The sequence below is a fragment of the Passer domesticus genome, chromosome 7, assembly GCF_036417665.1.
Source record: "Passer domesticus isolate bPasDom1 chromosome 7, bPasDom1.hap1, whole genome shotgun sequence".
NCBI lineage: Eukaryota > Metazoa > Chordata > Aves > Passeriformes > Passeridae > Passer > Passer domesticus.
Window position 1 is genome coordinate 38,478,258 of NC_087480.1, and position 20,957 is coordinate 38,499,214.

Sequence of the window (20,957 nt, forward strand, 5' to 3'; positions counted from 1 at the left end):
AACTGGCGAGTCAGCTGGAAGCAGCTCTCTCCCATCCCTTCACTTTTGCCTGTACCATTTGTAATTGTGTCATTCTCTAAATGGCACCAAGAAAAACATTTTTAAGCAGAAACCATTCAAGTAAGGGATAAACTTCTTGCGGAAGTCTAGAGAACCAAGGCTGAGAAACTGGAACGCTCACCACAACCCAGGGGAAGGGGAAAGGAGTCGGGCCAGGCTGAGCAGTGTCTCCACACTGCCAGAATATCTCAGTGGTGACAGTGGTCTCATGTGTCTCCTCGCTCTCCATGGGCCACAGCAGTCAGAATGCCTTGCCTCTGGTTCTTCCCAGCTCTGAGTCTGGCCCAGCAGTGCACACAGGGCTCCCTGGCAGCTCTCCTCTCTAAGACAGGCTGCAACCCCTGGAGCTGGGCTGCTGGGAGCCATCTACATAGAGGCACACAGGGTCTTTTCCCTCCTCTACAGCGCTACACTCACTTCATGGTTTTAATCTGCCAGGGGAACCGAAAACCAGAACTTCTCCCCACAGTAGTCACACAAGCCCTGAGAATGACTATCTGGTAAATGAATCCTGTTGCACAGAAGTCTCACACTCAGTGCTGCTGAGGGTCTGGCTGCAAGACACACATGTTTAGTTGTCACTTTGGAAAGAGAATCTGCACATTCACTGACTTACGTAAACTGTGTGGTATGTAAACAATCCCCCAATCCATGTCTAAGCATCATTTCTGGCCACAGTCATTTGTCATATAAAACTGACATCTCAGTCAGACACCAAAACACCTTATAATAGAGAATCATGGAATCATTTAGGATGGAAAAGCCCTCTAAGATCATCAAGTCAAACTCTTGACCCAGCACTGCCAAAGCCACCATCAACCACATCCACAAGTGACACAGCTATTAAATCCCTCCAAGGATGGTGACATTTCCCTGGCCAACCTGTTCCAATGCGTGTCAACCCTTTGAGGGAAGAGATTTTCTTAATACCAGTTTAAAGCTCCCCTGGAGCAACTTGAAGCTGTTTCCTCCTGTCTTATATAACAATATAGCTTTAAATATCAACCGAGAAAAGACCAGAAAGAAGCGCAAAGCAGGAAGAGCCAAGCACTTCTTCAGGAAGAATTTCAGGTTGCTCTCCAGCTCTGAAACAGCAGCTGTGAGGGTTCATCACCAGTAGCTCATCCAAGAACTCAGAGCATGTCATTGTATCAGTGTGACCTGGATCCATGCAGGACACAGAATCCTAAAAAGCTCATCAGGTCCTTTCTTCAGCACCCTTCAGAGTCTACCTAAATGCTCGAGGGTATGAGAAGTTTTCAAAGCAGATGAGCTGCCCTAGCAAACTGAAGGACTTGCTCTGAGAGGCTGTGGCTGCCTCGTTCCTGGAAGTGTCCAAGGCCAGGCTGTGCCCCTTGCATGGGACAGCCAGGGATGGGGGAAGCGTGTCCCGGGTGGAACTTGGCATGGCACCTCAACTCAAATCAAGCTGTGAGAAGGTCTCCACCAAAGGACAGTGCAGGAAGGTCAACTGGCAGACTTTGGGAGGGGCCAAGTACATATAAGAAAAGTATTAAAATATGTATGACCACTCATAAATATTCATGTTGCTGATACAATTCCCAGGTGTATAAAAGGCAGAGCCGCCATTTTGTGAACGAGCCCCTGGCATCAAGCCATGTTCCCAGTGCTGTCCCTTTTGCTTTGTGTATTTTTATTACGTCCCAATAAAACCTTTTATAACTTATCCCCACTCAGGGTCTGAGTAGTTTATAACAAGCTCCCTTACAACCACGCTGCCTTTTGCCAACTCCTCTGTGCAAGCAAGAACTCTGGGCAGCTCATTACAGCAGGATCCACGAGAGCTTAACTGGGGAGCTGCTAATCCGGACAGCTTTGCCCAGCCTTGTCTGCCCAGCAGCAGAATCCCAGCTGTGCAGATCTCTATCACCTCCCCACGTGGGCCCAGTGCCCCTGCACTGACCCACAGACACAGCACAGCCCACGGGAGCGCTGGGACACCTCAGAACAACGGGAGCACAGTAGCTAGAAGAAAGCTGTTTCAGGGCTTTGGAAGAAGTAAAAAAAGGCATCAGAGTATTTCTGCTCTTGATGCAGGTTTCAGTGCTCAGTAGTTTTTAGGAAGCTGTGGAAGAGAGGGAAACATTAAATATTATCTGTGGGTTGTAAAATTCCACGGAGTTTTACTAGTGTAAAAATGCAAGCATGCTCCAAACTAACTCAAAAAGCAGATGTGAACAGAGAGGGAGGAGGGAAAGAGGATGAGAACATTAACTTTTTTGCCCTAATCAGCTAAACAAGAATGCATTAGGCAAACCTTGTTTTCTGTTCACTCATCTTGTAAAATTTGTTTGAAAAATGCCACTATTTATGCTTCAATATAAATTAATTTAAACTAACTCATTTGTCTTGAGCATTGCATTTCCCAGTTTTACTCTCCATCTGGTCTAGCCCAAACAGACTGGAATGTACTCAGCTGACTACTGGAAAAACATGGAACTCTCACAGGGCAATGAAATAATCAATTGCTAAATAATTACCAAACTTACTCTAAAAGAATGATTACAGTTTAAAAACGGAAGCATTTACCATGATGATTGTTTTCACTAAACTCGTTCAGCCTGTTTATACAACACAGAGCACAAAGATATCTTCTCTCGGGAATTTGGATCTGTGACCATAAAGCCATCAAGCTCCAAAAATCAATGTTACCACCTGACTTGCACTGTTTGTGTAGGTCAATCTAAAGCATATTTTCTCAGGGTCTGCATTGTGTCTGGAAGAAAACCCACTCTCTGAACTGGCAGGTCCTTTCAAATACAGTCTGACAGCTCACACTGGATATTTGAAGTGGTCAGGTCACCACTCCCCTCATGAGTCAACACGAGTGAAGGGTGAGTGCTAATTCCTGAGCTGCTGCAGCAAGTATAGTCACTGAGGATGAGACCAGTGAATGGCATGGAATCAGGGAATGGTTTGGGTTTGGAAGGGACCTTAAAGCTCATTCCACCCCCTGCCACGGGCAGGGACACCTTCCATTAGGTTGTTCTAAGCACCATCCAACCTGGCCTTGGGCATTTCCAGGGATCCAGGGGCAGCCACAGCCTCTCTGGGCACCCTGTACTAGGACCTCCCCACCCTCACAGGGAAGAACTTCTCCACAGTATCCCACCTAACCCTGCCTTCTGGCAGTGGGAAGCCATTTCCCCTCCTGTCCCTCCAGGCCCCTGTCTGAAGTCACTCTCCAGCTCTCCTGGAATGCCCTTTAGGCACTGGAAGGGGCTCTCAGGTCTCCCCAGAAACCTCTCTTCTCTAGGTGAACTCCCACAGCTCTCCCAGCCTGTCTTCAATCCTTCCCTTAGAGACTGGTCCTGTCTTTGCCTCAGTGCTCGAGCTGCAAACTCTCTCTGGCCCCCCTCCAGTGTCTTAAAGATATTCACAAGGAATGTGAACAACCAACATGGAATTCCTGCATACATTGAGAGTCAAGGCAATTTTCCTGAACAAGGAACAAAGATTCCAAGGGCATCATTAATTCTTCAAACAACAGCCTGTTGGACAGGCTCAAGGCACCATTTTTTTGTATCAACTGCCCACTGGAATGGTCACAGTGAAGACTGTCATTTCATGGAATTCAGGAGCTATTCAGGTACAGACACGGATAGTCATCCAGTCTCTCTTGAATATCTTGTTCATGTGTCTGCAGTACAAAATGGTATCCAAATGACTATGGCAAGATGGCTCAACTTTAAATCACCAGTTCTGCCAAACATCCCCTTTGCTGCCAGAGGAAAATCTTCAGGCCTCACTCAGGAAAACTCTTAAGGATATGTGAAAAGGGTATCAAAATCAACAGAATACATACATATAAAAACATTCCAAAGTGTTTTGCTTAACTTTGTGCCTGAGGTCTCCAAACTAAATGAGGTGGCGTTTCCCATCTCCTATCTCTTCTTTATCCCTAGAGCTGGGGCTGGATATCCTGGGCAGGATTATTTATCATCACATGAATGTAGCAATACTATACCAGAATAAGCCCAACTGTACAAATGTTAAGACAAATGTTACGGATTAATTCTGGAATGATTACGAGGCCCAAGCCCCAGTGTCCAGCTAAACAACACAAACACAGATAAAACTGTCCAAACTGCAAACCTGAATAATAAACCCTATTTAACTAACAGAATAGCCTAGATGAAATTCCAGCTGTCCTGGACATGATAAATTAAAATACTCTGTAAGAAAGTTCAGTGTATGCTTCTACAAAGGAAATATCAACAAAACCAGGAAAAATTTCATTCATTTCATTCTCCGAAATCACATCTCACATTTACTGAGCCCTTCCAAACATGCTGTGTTGCTGATTAGCAGAAATGCCTTAAGGTACTCTTTTTTCCTTTTTCTGATCTTTGGAGTTAAAAACTGCTTTAAAACATCACTGAGGCACATAATTCTTACTGAACGATAATGTCGGGGAGCACCCTGTAATTTAAAACACTGCACTTCTAATGGACAAAACTGAGTCAAGTAGGAAAAGCAGGATGGATCCAGATCCTAGCCTGAGCACAATCAGACTTCAAACAGGGCTGAAAAAATGAAAACCAGCTGAGCTAATAAAAACCAGACCCTGCTCAAACAATCTTTCATCAAGTAAACTTCACCTATGTTGTTACTCTTGGAATTTGGTAAAGTAGGAGGAGCCAGCAAGGTCTGAAGACAAGATGAGAAAGGATATTTGGGAAGGATGTAATATTTAGTAAAGTAAGATGGCAGACAACCAAAGCCAGACTCTGAGCTCAGTTGTACTGGTGTAAATCCAAACTAGCATCACTGCCTATAATGGAATTACTCTGAATTTACTCTATGTTAACTGAGATCAAAACCTGTTCAGAGACAGAATATCAAACTGGAAAAAAAGGCTTTTATATCTGCACAATGGGACATTTCATTGCGAGTAACTAAGCACGTGTTTAATGTTTAACACTAAACAACACAAGGTGAGAAGGACTTGAGTTATCCCATAAATAGCCACAGCCAAAATTCTCTACAGAGCGAAAAGTTTTATGTACTTCAAATCTACCTCTAAGCAAGATTTGTGCAAATTAATGAGTTAATTAAAAACATGCTTCACTTATTCAGGGCTTTTCCTATTTGCTTGTTTTGTAGAAAGGATAGTTTGAGATGAACCAAGACTCATCCCCACAAAGCAGGAATGCAACAGCATCTCTTCAGTTGCCTCCAATGTGTCCTTTCCAGAAAGGAATACAGACTCTTACCACTTGCTAAGGTGCAGCTCCAGCTCCAGACCATACCATACACCTCTAGACTGGGAAGAATTTCTGTGCCCTCTAAACAAAGTCCCACCCACAGGTACACATCATATCAGTGGCTGTGCCAAACCACCAAGGCATTAAAAGATTTGCTTGATGTGGTAAAACTGCCAATTATTCAAAATGCCATTTAGCCAACAGTTCTTATTTTCATCTCCCTATACCATGGTTCATTTGGGTAACAGAATGACATTCAAATCAACTTTAGAAGGCAGAGAAAGGGCCAACATTTTACAGCAACGACATGATCCCCACTTTTCACACCCTAAGCATAAGCAACGGCAGGAATATTGAGAACAAAGCTTGACACACAAAGCAGCCTCATTTTTCCCTCACTGTCAGCATTCACAGAGACTGTCCAGATTCTCCCTCACACACAGATCCCATGTAACTCAATCCTTCCAGCTCACTGGCACTAGGGATGTTCCCTCCCTGCTGCAGCTCTGCCAGCTAAGCCCACTGCCAGTCCTGCTGGCCAGAACCACCAAAACACAAGCCCTTACCTGCTCTGCTCAGCCCCAGGATGGCTCATGCTCTCTAATCAAGCTCCCAAACTGAAGAGCCTCTGCTAACCTGGACAGTGTGGGAATTAATCTGGGATTGCCAAACAGCACTCATGGCTGGGGAATCACAAAAAGCCATGACCTTAAAGAAGAGGGAAGCAGGAAGCAATGCAGAACAATAATTATTCTGTCCACTACAGTTACAACTTTAGTAAAGAGTAACTTAATGGACTCAGCACAATTTCAGAAAACAAAGTATCGGGGTCAGCTGGTCCAATTTTGACCCAGAACAAAATCTACAAAAGTACTCACTCTCATGGCCAACGTGTGAATTGGGAATGAGATGTGTCCTCACTAGCAGCCTCATTCAGGCTGAGGCAACCACCACCTGGCAGGTCGAGAGAGGGGATTCTCCCCTCAACTCTGCTCTGGTGAGACTCCACCCTCAGCACAAGAAAGACATGGAGACATGGACCTGATGGAAAGAGTCCAGAGGAGGCCATGGAGATGCTCCTGGGGCTGGAGTGCCTCTGCTCTGGCACCAGCCTCGGAGAGCTGGGGATGTTCACCTGGAGGAGACTCCAGGGAGATATTACAGCCCTCTCCAGTGCCTAAAGAGGCTGCAGGAGAGCTGGAGAGAGACTTGGGACAAGGGCGTGGAGTGACAGAAGAAGGGATTGCTTTAACCAATGTGAACTAGTGCAGGGTGTCCCTGCTCAAAGCAGGGAGCTGGAACTGGGTGGTCTTTGAAGTCCTTTCTAACCCAACCCATTCTGTGCTCCCCTGCACAAACCTTTTTGTGGGTAACAGCACCTCTTTCAGAGCAGGGATATATTCTCTTTAGCACCAGAACACTTCACCACCATGATCCAGTGTGTATATGCAAAAGATACTCCAGACTGCCAAGAAATCCTCAGATATGGAGGGGAGTACTGAGAAGGGACACTGAACCTCTGAGGGAAAAGGGTCAGTGGAAATTTTGAGGAAGTGATGGGCTGAATACAGAGACAAAGAAGATAAAAAGCTGAGGAGTCAGACAGACTAAAAAAGAAATGAAAAGAAGGAATAAACATTTCAGGAAGAAAAAAGTGATTTGTGGTTTTGTGGTTAACACAGAGAACTGTGACTCAGGGGTAGGTCACATGAATTCCCTGTGATTTGATTCAGCTTATGTAAAATTTAAAAAGGGAAAGACATGACCAAAACAAAACAAACAAAAAACCCAAGACTCAAAAAAAAAAAAACAAAAAAACTCAAACCAACAAAACAAAGCCAATCACACAGACATCTGAAATATCCTAAGACACTGAGATGTAGGGGTTTAAGTGGTATGTTGTAAAACCAGGAGTAAACAATCCTAGCCAAGCACCACTGCCTAAGCATCTTGTTATGGTCTCCAAATGCTGTAGGAGAGTAGCCAAAATGTTACCCCAGCCAATGCACACCATGTCTTATTTCAACAAAGTACCAGGGCATCATCAGGGACATCACCTGGGTTCTTGTGTTTCTGGTACATGACAGCAATTTTTGTGCGCAGGGATGCTAAAGATCTCTAATTAAAAATCACACCACTATTGTATTGGTGTAAGTAACAACAAATGGGAAAAGATCTGCCCAAAGATGGGCAGAATCACAGGTTCTCTGCTTAGGGGCTCCAGCTATTGCTCTTTTACCTAAAATTGTGTGCTTGTCCAAACATTTCCCCTATTCACAGCCTAAAAACCTGGCTCTGACACAGTAGCTTAAAGTCTCGTGAAAACTTTAGTAAACAGAAACACAAATTAATATGCGGGCATAAAAGAAATTACAGTACTCCTAGCTGTCCTAAGACAGAGCCCATCATTTTTCCTGCACAGTTTTCCTCCTCTTCTTCTGTTCCTCACTGAGTTCCAAGAGCAAAAGCATACTACTCAAGTGAACTAAGACCTCACTAACTAAACAAAAAGCTCCATCCTTTGGAAAACAGACTCGGACATACCATTGCAGAGCTTAAGAGAACTCAGGAAATGTTTCAGAGATATTCAGCATCCCCAGAGACACTTCACTTCAGCTCATGAAAATACACTGGTGTCCAAGGCATGAAAATTACAATGGCTTCCTGCTGACCACCCCAGCCCCCGGGCTAGGAATCTAATTTAAACAAGCTGGCAGGAGTCCAGCAGTAACCTACAGTCACAGCTCAAAGCTGCTATCCCGAGCAAACAGCCCAGACATTTAGCAGGAACTACAGCAACACAAGACATTCCTTCATTTTCATTCCATCCTGCAAACCCACCCCCACTCACTCCACTTCACCAGCATTTTTCCAGGCTGAGGACTGAGGTACTGTTCTGCTTTGGTTACCTCTCATTGCTCTGCTGGTTGTAATTTTATCCTATAAAGTTGATATTTGGCTCCACTATGTATCAGGGTACATGAAACTGGCTTTTAAAGCTGCATAATATTAATTCATTGTACCTACATCACACACTTACTGGCCTGTTCCCAAGAGCAAACGGTAAGGAAGCCACTATTCCAGTGAGAATGGATGAGCCTGCTAACAGGGACACGTCACTGAGAGTGAATTCAACACTTTCAGTTCTCTCTGGGTGTTTGCGACGTTTGCTGCATGCTGGCTCGCTGTCTGGGAATATGTCATTTCCAAAAATGCATATCTTACCAGAAATGACTGTAAACTGAAAGCTAGGCTAGGAGTGGTTTAGGAGAAGGGCTACAACTTGGCAAAGTGGTCAGAGTGAAGAGGAGTACCAAAGCAAATCAAGATGGAGGAGCACAGGGATACTGAACAGGAGGTTAACATTGCTGCATGAACACACACAGCCTCTTTACATTGGCAGCACACAGCTCCAGGTGCATCCCAGCTCCTGCTTGGGGATTGTCCCACGGCACCACCGGCCTCAGAGCTGCCAGTGTCACTCCTCAAGTGACACAAACAGGGGTCTCCAAACACCCTGCCAATAATCTGTGGAGAGGGCAAAGGAGGTGCACAAGCTCCTGAGTGGCCCTGTGATCAGACATGCACCAAGGCCCTTGGCAAAGCAGGCTCACAGGAGCCCTGAGGGTGTGCTGGGCTACCCAACCAGGGACCTTCTGCAGCTGCTGATGGGAGCCAGGGGATCACCATGTGGGAATAACCTATTCCCCCCACCCTGAGAGCCATTGGAATCCACGTGGTAGGATGAAAACCTAGATGTGAAACAAACCTCAGGGACTATTATGTGGACAGTCAGCCCAGTGCAGAATGTTAGAAAGCAGAAAGCCTCTCAATTACCTTCCTACGTTCTAAATTCAGGGCTTTGATTGAACTAACTTTTGCTTCCTCTACAGCCAGCGAAAGCAAATGAGATCTCCAATGAGTATTTAAAAATTCACAGGGAATTAATTGCTCCTTAAGGTGCCAGTTTCATTTTGTGATTTACAGAAAGAGCCTCTGGGTCACCAGCCCCTCAGCTGAGAGTCTTCAGTGAAGTGCCTGAAGCGGAATGGGATTAATCCTGTCCTCAGTGCCGTGGCTGCGTGTATCTTGACATAACATGATCCCATCCAAGTGCTTCAGAAACATGAAGTCATTGTGCTTCTCCTCTGGCAAAACCAGTTACCAAAGACTAGGTTGCTCATGTTCCTCAAAAAGCAACAAAAGAAGCTTAACCATACACCACAAGGGGATATGCCTGACCTAAACCATTCTGATCCCCCTTGAAAATGCAACACTGCAAACAATCCCTTTGCAAAATGCAAATCTTGGACCCAGAGTTCACCCAACAACAACTGCACGGCATGAATTCACTGCCAGCATCACTGAAGGATCTTGTAAATCTGATCTCAGAGCAGCACACCTCAAACAGGAAATCCTAAACACCAGCACCAGTTATAAAAAACACATTATGTTCAACAATGTAAGTAAGGGGTAAAACATTCTCCCTGGCTGGAGTAATGAAGCACAAAAAGCAGCCAGCCCAGAGCATATTTCATTGAATCCATCCTATTCCTTCTAACAAAACTGCTGATTACCAAGGCATGGTGAGCTGATCAAGTAACACCATCATTCTCTTTCAACAGAGAAACTGTTTTGCCATTTGCAAACTGAAGAACATATGTTCTCAATATTTCCTCTGATGCATGTGTCTCCTTCAAAACCAAAGCCACAGCATATGCCAACAATTAAATCATTGACTGGAAAATATATACCAACTGGCATCTGAGGGCTCTCTGCCTAAAGGGTTCCTCCTGCCAGGCTTTAAGCTACATTCAAAGTACATTAACTAAATGAAATATCTGCTCCTTTTCCATAGTCCTTAATCCGGTTTAGCCAGATCCTCCACTGAGCAGAATCCACACTAGTATGAATTCTAAGCAGCCTCTGATACGCACACAAAGGATAAAGCACAAATAAGAAAAAATATGACAGGGACCTCGAGTCATAGAATCACAAAATTAACATTGCATGACACATTGAAAAAATCACCAACCCAATACAAACTCCTTTTGCTCCCCTTTGGTTAAGAAAAGCTGTAACACAACTTGTTTCAGCACGGGGAGTCCCATCACTCCATGCCCCCTCTGCAGGACAGGTACTGTTCACTCTCTGCAGGTAACACACCGCTGCATCACACAACAGTGAGCTTTCAAAAGGCACCTGGCCATGGCCTCATGCCTCATCCTAACCAAGTCAGTACTGCTGGACAGCAGTGCAGCACACAGAGCAAGGATTAAGGATCAGAGTGTCAGTTTCACCACCTTTCAGGTCTTGGGTAGTTCTTCTCCTTCGTTCTCCTCTGAGAACTCAACTTCATTCTCTTCCCTAAAGGCATTCATTCACTATTAATTCATGTCCAGACAAGGGAACTGACCTGGGGAAGGGGCTGGAGCACCAGGAGCAGCTGAGGGAGCTGGGAAAGGGGCTCAGCCTGGAGAAAAGGAGGCTCAGGGGGGACCTTCTGGCTCTGCACAACTCCCTGACAGGAGGGGACAGCTGGGGGCATCAGGCTCTGTGCCCAGGGAACAAGGGACAGGATGAGAGAAAAAAAGCTCAAACTGCTCCTGGGGAGGTTAAGATTGAATATTGGGAAAAAATTATTCACCAGGCACTGGAACAGGCTGCCCAGGGCAGTGGAGGAGTCACCATCCCAGCAGGTGTCCAAAAGACCTGTCAATATGGCACCTGGGGACATGCTTTAGTGGTGAACATGGCAGCACTGGACTAGTGGTTGGACTCAATGATCTTAAGAGGTCTCATCCAACCTCTTAATAATTAACCTCTCTTAACAATTCTATGATTCTGATTGCCCACCACAAAGACATAGTTTTTCCTAGCTTTCCTCTAGGATTGGCACTTAAAAAGAGGAAGCTCAGCATTTCAAGAGGAAAATACTCTGGTCACCTTTTTAACCTCCTGTCATATCTCTGTGACAATTCTCTTTACAATGAACACTACTGCCTCAGTTAAAGTGAGATAAAGAGGTATACAATATTTCTGGCTCCTTATTCACTTCATTACCCAGCAGTCTCAGAAAAGAGTTACTTTCTCCAGGTGAAAACAGGACACGGTATCAGTCTCAGGGAGGGACAGCCTATTCATAGTTTAAAAAGTACTTGAGAATTGGCATTAAATATCTGCTTTTCACACAGCAGCAGGAATTTGATTTGTGTGCATTTAAACCAATCCAGGAGATGCATGCAGCAGCAGAAATTGCTCTTTGCTTTCCATACCACAGAGCTCCCATCAAGACCCATAGCCAGTGTTAAACAATTACAGCCATGAATAGGATTAATTGGGCTTCTCTCTGTGATTGTGTGAAATACAAGCTGCTGTAACCCCTGGGAGATAAATTCAGAGCGCAGGAAAGAAGAGAGAAAGGTGAATGAGGAAGTTTCTTTGTTCAAAAAGTGGTTAAGAAACTGGGAGATCTCTCTATGAATTATCAGGTACCTAGAAGTCGAGTTAACAAAGGCACTGTGACTTTTACATGGGACACAGCAGGTGAAGTATCCTCTATACAAATTCCAGCTCTAGGGAAAAGTTGCACACTGCTAACAAACAGCAAGGCACCTGATAAGTGACATCAGTAGTAATTATAGGGACAGAATGGCAGTGGAAGACATTGTTTTTGAGCTGCAGAGCTTTCCTTCGAATTATAACAGCTTGGAGCTGAATAGAGCAAAGCAAAATAGAACAAGTAGCTTCCAAGTTCTGTAGGCAACAATTTCAAATTTAACATGAAAAATAATTTGTAATTCAAAGCAGAAAAGAATTATATATTTGAGGCATTATCATTTTTTTCCCAAGGAAAGAATCTACTGTATCTTCAAATAAAAACAGGGAGAATAATCCTTCCCCTTGCCAGAAGGATTCAAGAATCAGAGGGGAAATTCACCCTTGTGCATACCTTCTGGGCTGGACATGCAGAGTTAAGACAGCAGAAAAATAAGTTGTAAATGATGCTTTAACAGGCTTTTGGATCATGTCACAACATTTTGGCTGCCTCGCAGATTTTGGAGCTTCTGGCACTGGCAATACTTACTGTCTTCTCTAATCTATATAAGCAGCTACTCTTAGAGGGACCCCAGATAAATCCCCCTAGAGGAACAAGAAAACGTCCATGCAATCAGAGGGTATTCATTTTATAGATATCACCATGTCTCCAGTTAAGGGTGACAATAAGGTTTCAAACACTCATTTCCCACACTCTCAGTAGTTATCCCAGAAGCCTCAGAGATGGAAATGTCTTAAAGTGCTTTAGACTTCATCCTTATCAGCCCAGAGCTGCTCACTCGTACAGCGTTGGTGACAGCCACTCACCTGATGACAGCAACAATAACACTTGGTAGTGGTAACAACACGGAGCAGTTTTTGAGCTTTAGGGAAGCAGTACATCCCGTTGAAATTGTCACTTGTGAAATATTAATAGCAATACTTCATCAGTTTTAGCACAAAATAGCAGAATTCCCAGTTATTATGCCCAGGTCTGCTTATGATTTGCCCTCAGACATAGCAATGCAGCACTGAACAGTTGTACCTTTACACTGCATCTCCTAAAACACCAAGGAAAAAACTCTGAATTTGGACATGGGTTCATTATTGCTATCACTGTGTATCCAAGTCCAAAACAAACCAGCTTCCAAAAATCCCCAAATCCTTACACATCCCTGAGTTGTCAGATGGGTTGTTCACAAATTTGAGGCCACCAAAACACTGCTCTGACAGACTGGCTGTCACCAGCTTTAATCTGCTATTCTGTGATCCATCAGAAGAAGAGGGAGATGAGACTTTCTAAATTAGCACTTTTTTTCCCCACTTTCAATATTGGTAGCAATATAGAAGCTACTCAACTCTCAAATAAGACAACTACTTGAATTAAGTGGACAGTATAATTTTTTGGCCTCTGACCTTACTCTTTTCAAAGAGAATCAGGGCAATTCTTCTCTATCTATCTGTTGTGGTTTGACACTGGCCCAATGCCAAGCACCCACAAGCGTTGCTTGCTCATCCTCTCCTGCCACAGCTGGGCAAAGGAGAGGAAAAAAGAGTTAACGACGTCTTTGTGAATTGAGATAAGGACTGGGAGAAAACACTTCAAGGGCAAACTGGAGGTTGCAAAGTGAATTTTATTACTAGCAGAATCAGAGGAGGATAATGAGAAGTAAAATAAGCCCTTAAAACACCTTTTTCCCTCCAGCCCCTCCCTCCTTCCCACCGACAGCACAGGGAGACAGGGCAGGGGGTTTTGGTCAGCTCATCACTGAGATTTTCTTCTGCTGCTCAGGAGAGGAGTCCTTTCCCTGTGAGGCCGTGGGGTCCCTCCCACAGGAGACAGTTCCCTGTGAACTGCTCCAGCTGCTCCAGAGCAGCAGCCAAACCACACCTGCCACAAGGTGAGTCCCTCCCAGGGCACACAGCCCTCCCAAAACTGCTGCGGTCTGGGGCTCTCTTTCCATGGGGTGCAGCCTCCAAGGACAGGCTGCTCCAGCCTGGAAGCAGGGCCCTCTCTCCACTGGGTCTGCACTGGATCACAGCCTCCTCCAGGGATCCACCTGCCCTGCCATGGGCACCTCCCACGGGCTGGGGGTGGATTTGTGCATCCTCCATGGATCCCCATGGGCTGGGGGTGGATCTCTGCATCTCTGTGGATCCCCATGGGATGGGGGTGGATCTCTGCATCCCTGTGGATCCCCATGGGATGGGGGTGGATCTCTGCATTCCCCATGAAGGGGCTAAGCTGTTTCACCCTGGTCTCACCATGGCTGCAGAGGAATCTCAGCTCTGGCCCCTGGAGACCTCCTGCCCCTCCTTCTCCACTGTCCTTGGTGTCTCCGTGTTGTTTCCCTCACATGCTCTCACCTCCTCCTCTTCTCTGACTAGCAGCAAAAACCCATGGTTTTCTTCCCAAATATGTCATCCCAGAGGTGTTACCAGCCTCTCTCATTGGCCCAGTTTTAGCCAGCAGCATGTCCAGCTTCAAAGCCATCAGAGATTGGCTCTCCTGGACATGGTGGAAGCTTCCAGGAGCTTTTCATAGGAGCCATCTTTGTGACATCCCTGCTACCAAAAACCAGGTCATGCAAAACCACTACGTTATCCTACAAAAACTATGGGATTTTAATAAGTACACAGTTTTCACAAAATATTTGCCCACAGAAACTTCACTGGTAAGCAAATTCTTCTGGGAAACCTAGTAATTTGTCTAGTTCAAATAGAAGACAGTTTTCAAACAGTTTTAAGCAGTTCTACCTACTAAGCAAGGTAAGGAGGCCTCTGGAATGTGGACAGGAACACAGGATCGTATTCCTCTCCCTCTTCCAGCTGTCTCCCTTTTCATTAAAATCACAAAATCACAGGCTGGCTTCGGTTGGAAGGGATCTTGAAGGCCACTAAGATCTTCCTTCCACTCTCCCAGGTTGCTCCAAGTCCTGTTCAACCTGGCCTTGGACACTTCCAGGGATCCAGGGGCAGCCACAGCTTCTGTGACACCAATCTTTTCTCATGATGCCCCCATCCACTTCCGTGGTGTGGGAAAACTCAGATACCAGTAAAGAATGCCACTTTTCCCTTAAACTTGTTCTCCCTGCTTAGAAAACCACTCCTGCAGTAGTGTTTCTCCACAGCCTTGTTCCTGTTCTTTCTACTAACAAGTCTTGAAGCACTTCTTCCACCCCACAAAGGAAACAGAGAGAATGCTGAAGACAAAGCCCCTCTTCTTCGGGCTATACCAGAAGGGCCACTCTTCATCTTCTCCAGCTGATTTACACACATTCAGCCTCTGCCTGAGAAGTTTAGACACCCATAAATCTGAGAGCAAAGCCCAAGATCAAAGACCTCAAGTGACAGAAGAATGCAAAAGTGCAGGGCAGCACATGGGAGAAGGGCTGTCAGGAGAGCTGGATGTGAGAGGCAGAGGCAGTGACATCAGCTGCAATGCCATGCAGCTGAGGGTACAGCAAGGACACAGGAGTGCCCTCCCCTCTCCATTATCCATCTGCACTCCCACAGCACTTTTTCTGTCTGGAAGTATGAAAAACTTTAACTCCATTAATAGCCTAATTTTAATTTCACAGAATTCCTCCTCTGGAAAAAACATTATTTCTTCATTATAACTTCTAAAAAAAACTATCAAACCTGCAAAACCCAAAGTTCCCAGACTTTTCATATGACCTCCTGAACTTGATCCAAGCTAGTATGTGGCTCAGCAGCCTAACTAACCATGTTACAGACACAGCCCTGCCAGTCTGTTGAAGAACACTCCAGTTAAACATGCTTCACTATGTGCATAACTTCACTTCAAGAGAGGAAAGAGCTTTACTGTCTCAAAAGAGAGGAGTGGGATCAAGGAAAAAAAAAAATATTCCTTGTTCTCCTACACACTTACTATATGACTTAAGTTTTCCCATCTAAACTAAGCATTATTAATGTTTCCCCTTTTCTCACACAGTGTTTTCTATTTGATTTGTAAGAAAAGGGTCAGGAGATGCTGAGAGTTCTGTAGATATTGCAGAGTATGAATAGGCAGACACCATCCTCTACCCTAGGAAGTCCAGAGGTTACATATTCCTTTCATTTTTGTCTCAATTAATAACTGGAGTTTGGTCTATAGAACAGCCATTCACACTAAAGGAATGCTTGATTAAATCACACAGAGTGAGTTATGACTGGTATAATTCCATTAGCTTTACAGAAAAATACTAGGGATGAATTAGTCCTCTCAGGCTTATTTTCCATTCCAAAATTCCTTAATGGCATAAAGAAAAAATAGCAAAGCTGGCCACAGATGTTAAATAAAGACATTCCAAGTCCAATCCCATTTCCACAGGATACAATGGGAGTTAGTAGGACATCAGGACCCACAACACGCAACTACAAAAGCATTTGCTGATCTTCAGCTTTAGCTCCAGTTGAAAATTTTCCTGTGCCAACTCTTCTTAAATTTGGGACAATTTTCCACGCCCCACGCCAGTTTTTCCATTGAACACTAGTCTGGCAAGAGCTTTCTTAGTCAACAGCCCTTTTCACTATCTACAGAAGTTCTGTGATCACATTTAGGCATTGAAAGCCCACAATTTAAAAAAAAAAATTCCCTGTAATCTGTTAAAGCACTGCACATGGTTATTCACAAAGTAGAATCCAAAGCACAAGGTTTTTCCAGAGTTGAACTCTCTGTATCCCACCAGATGGTACATGGTATAGGAATGTGAAACCCGTGACAAATTTTTCCATAAGCCATAATTCTGTGCCAAAAGCCTCAGGTCTGATACTAAAAATATACTTGTATTCCTGTTTCACCAAAATCCCAGTGCAGTAGGGAAAACACGACATTTAAATCTACCAACACGCATCCCAGTGCATTGGCACATCACAGTCATGGAATCACAGAATCATTCAGGCTGGAAAAGACCTTTTACATCACCAAGTCCAACCATCAACCCAACACCACCACCACCAAACTTTGTCCTCAAGTGCCACATGCACTTGGTTTTTGAACACCTCCAGAGATGGGGATTCCACCACTGCCCAGGGCAACCTGTGCAAATGCTTTACAGCCCTATCTGTGAAAAGCTTTTCCCTAATGTCCAGCCTCCCCTGGCCCAGCCTGAGGCTGTTCCCTCTCCTCCTGTCCCTGTTCCTGGGAGCAGAGCCCGACCCCCCCGGCTGTCCCCTCCTGTCAGGAGTTGTGCAGAGCCACAAGGTCCCCCTGAGCCTCCTTTTCTCCAGGCTGAGCCCCTTTCCAACTCCCTCAGCCACTCCTGGTGCTCCAGCCCCTTCCCCAGCTCCATTCCCTTCCATGGACACGCTCCAGTGCCTCAGGACAGCACTAACAATGCCACACTTTGAGTTATCTAAAAATCCTCCCATATTCTGATAGACTACATTTATACCAAATCATTTACAATCCAGCTGTACCCTGTGGGATGCCAAGGGCACTCTGCAATACAAACTAGGAAAACAAAAGAGTTCAAAACAAAATCCACACCCAATTTAAATTGCAATTACCTATCAATAGTGTATCTGCATCAGGGCACCTTTATACAAAGAGAAGCTCCTTGGAGCTGAGCCCCAACTGTATCTGTACCCCTTGTGGAGTCACATCTGCCCCAAGGACCACAGCACCTCACCAAAACATCCAGAACATTTGCCTGTGAGGCAACTACATAAAAAGCTCTGTTTTTTGGAAGAAGAATTGAGTGAATAGCAACACAACTTGTGAAAAAAATAGCTTCATGCTCATTAATTCAGTTGAGCAACCTTCAGAAAGAATAACACTAGGTAAACTAATTGGATGCCATGAAATAGTTGTCAAGCAATATTTTTATGAGCTTTTTGAGTAAAGTTACTTCTCTATAGATTAGGAAAAAAGAGACTGAAGTGGTCACAACAGCAGTTCTTGCATTTTCTTTTCAAGTGTCTCAGCATGGCACAATCAGATGTAAAGTACAGATAACCAACAGTCATCTGGACCTTACAAATAAATAAAATTCAAGCCATTGACCTGTGGTGTGTCTTTCTACCTCTGAGAAAGACCAAATAAATAGTTTTCAGAAACCAGGACAAAATGAAGTTGAAAATTGTCCATCCTCCACTTCGAGAGCGCTCCCTGCCCTCACAAGTTATCCATCACGCTGAGAAGTAAGGCCCCCTCAGGGAAGCTGGGCTTCCACACAGAGAGGTGTAACAGGATACTCTGAGGCACGTTTGCCAGCAGCTCTGGGCTCTGCAGGTCAGTTCTCTGCAGCTTTCAGTTTCAGTCACTCCACTGACTGAAGCCTAACGTTGCCAAGGAAAGGGATCTCCTGTGCAAAGAGAGGGAATGGGGGAGGAGGCAAGGAAGCAAGGAGTCAGTGAGTGGGAAAATGTGACTCAAGCAGGGGAAGGTGGCAGAGGATTTGTTTCTGGTGAGGTTTGTACAGAGCAAGGAGGGGTAGTACAGCGAAGCATGGTCAAAGGAGTCAGCCTGGAATACAAGCAAAGAACCTGGAAAGACAGTGGGAGCAAAGACAGTGAGGAGAACACAAAAAAGGACTGAAAAGGTGAAAATGTGCCGAAGAGAAATTGAATGAAAACATATGAGATGAGAAAGAAAACAGGAGCTATTGAAACAGACAAAGTGAAAGTGGTCTGTGATGGAAACTAAGCACAGGACTACCCATGAGAGAAAGCTGAGACTTCTTTCTCCTGAGGATGCACAAGAACACAGGACCACCACACAAACCTGCAAATTAAAAGTGCACCACATAGGATCTTCTTGCTCTTGTGGATGGAACAGTTACCCAATCACTCTGAAAAAGAGAACTATCAACTCCTACCTTGAATCCCTTTCTGCTCACTGAAGTGAAGATAAGCTGTCATTGACAGAAAATCCAACCAAAACACACTCCTAACTCATTCTCTTGATTTTCTGGCCATCCCAATGGAAAAAGAGCTCCAAAGAGATGAACTTCGTTTTCCAGAAGGATATAAAAGAGTTCTAGGTTCTACACTTGACCCAAATCTTTCCCTTCTTGTTCATTTCTGTGGCATGATGCTTTTTAAGTCTGTTTCATAAAGTAACAAAAAACTGGGGGACGGGGGAACAGAGGGAAAACAGAAAGAAAATTACACCAAATGTGGAAACAGTAAGGACCCTTTTGTGATAGAGCACTCTGATACTACAATGAAGAACTCTTTGTAAGAAAAAAAAAAAGAGAACCTAGACAAGCTATTCCCTCTAACTTTCTAACCATTTGGTTCAAGGTATTTACACCAATAGCAAACATATATCTTGTAAGCAGAAGTATCTGTGACTGGGAGGAAATAGAGAGGATGTCCACTTTCTTTGGTGACATTCCTGCAAAAATGGAACTCTTAAGCATCGAGCATATTCTGAGATATTCCATGGGAACTAAAGCCAAAAGATAATTTTCAAGGGCTTTGTCCCACTTTCTGATTATTTTTTTCGTTTTTCTTTTCTTTTCAAGAGAGTTTTTACTGCACAGTACAGCACACATCACCAGCCCGGGGCATCCTGTTCCTATTTCCTCTTCAAGTCACCAGAAGAATTTGACAAGGAAAGAGGAAGAAAGCCAGAGAAAATGGATAGGAGGGGAACAAAAAACAGATGCTGAAAGAGAGGAACACACGATGTACAGCAGAAGGGGAGAAAAAAGAAAGAAAGAAGACCTCAAACAAAAACAAACAAAAAAAAAAAAAAACCACAAAAAAAAAAAAAACACACCATGTTCATTTCACTACAAGTTTCTGAATGTAAACACGGGACAATAAGACAAGAGGAAGAGTGCAACTGCATTACTGATGTTCTTAAGTGCGCTCCCATGGAAGGGCATTGGAAAAAACTCAGTAGCACAGTTACTACTCCACGTGCGGTTCACTGACGCTACTTCAGCTCGCATCTGGAAAATTAAGAGGAGTATTTGATCCCTTAAGATACTCCTTGGTGCACAGAGTGCACTTAGAGCCCACTCCAGTCTATCCTGAAGGCTTTGGGAAGCTTTGCAGAGAGACACGGAGGTGGTGGTCGCAAAATGTTACTCGCCCTCGGCAGAGAAACGCGTGCGGCAAGAACGGGACAGGAATACTTAGGCTCCAGTCCCTGCAAGCGCAGGAAACCCAATCTTTTGCCAGCCCTCGGGAGCTCCCTGCTGCCCTTCCCGGCTCCTGCCCGCCCCAGCCAGGGAATGCCCTACCTGGGTCGTGGAACGGCACCAGCGCGAAGTTGTACAGCGGCCGCTTGGGTCTCTTCAGCGATGTCTCCAGGATCTTGGACGCGCCCTCGATCACTTGCACCAAGTCGTCGTACATGGAGCCGGTCACATCGAAGACGAAGGCCAGCGTGGAGGCTCCCTCGGGCACCGCCTCGGGCTCGGGCACGGCGCGGGCGCTGAGGGCGAGCAGCAGCAGCAGCAGCAGCGTGCCCAGCGCCCCGCGGCTCCCACCGACAGCCATCGCGCCGGCACCCGCACGGGGCCAGTCGGGCCAGGGGAACGGAGACAGACCGCGAAGAGCGCGGGGACAGACCGGGACGAACCGCCGAGAGAGCGGGGATGGATCCGGGACGGACCCGGCAGAGCGCGGGGATAAACCGGGACGGAGCGCGGAGAGCGCTGGGATCGACCCGGGAATGAGCGGGGAGAGCGCGGGGATCAACCGGGAAAGCGGGGACAGACCGAGGGGAGCAAAGCCCGAGCGGGGAGAGGGGAGCGCGGACCCCGTCGCCCACCGCCCGCTCCCCTCAGGCGCGGCGCAGGAAGCGCCGCCGCTTTTGTCTGCGCGCGGCCGCGGCCCCGCTCCGCCTTCCCTACCGGGCAGGGCTGGGGCAGCGCCGCCCCGAGGGACAGCGCCGAGCCCCGGCCGTGCCGCGGGGCTGCTGGGGCCAGCCGGGCTGGGGATGGAGCTGCGGCTGCCGCCCCGGGAGCACCGGCTGCGGATTGAGGCGGCGCCCGCCCCGGTCCCGCCTCCCGTGGCCCGCGGCGGCCCCTGGCCTCAGCTAGGGTCTCTCCCTCACTTCGGGTCGCCGACCTTACTTCAGAGTTTCCGCCCCGAAGGGAGGACCAGGGGGTGCTTCCATTACCTCAGGGTCCTGCCCTTACCTGGGGGCCCTTCCCTCTCTTCGGGGTCGCC

At 46.0% G+C, this 20,957-nt stretch overlaps 1 protein-coding gene across 1 annotated transcript in view; it reads right to left on the reverse strand.

Moving 5' to 3' along the window:
- HMCN1 (hemicentin 1) overlaps window positions 1–20,764 on the reverse strand; it is a 164,368-nt gene extending 143,604 nt beyond the window's left edge. Inside the window, exon 1 of the mRNA XM_064427772.1 lies at window positions 20,024–20,764. Coding sequence (XP_064283842.1) covers window positions 20,024–20,282 — 259 coding nt within the window. The 5' untranslated portion in view covers window positions 20,283–20,764. The remainder of the gene's footprint in view (window positions 1–20,023) is intronic.
- Between the last annotated feature and the right edge of the window lie 193 nt (window positions 20,765–20,957).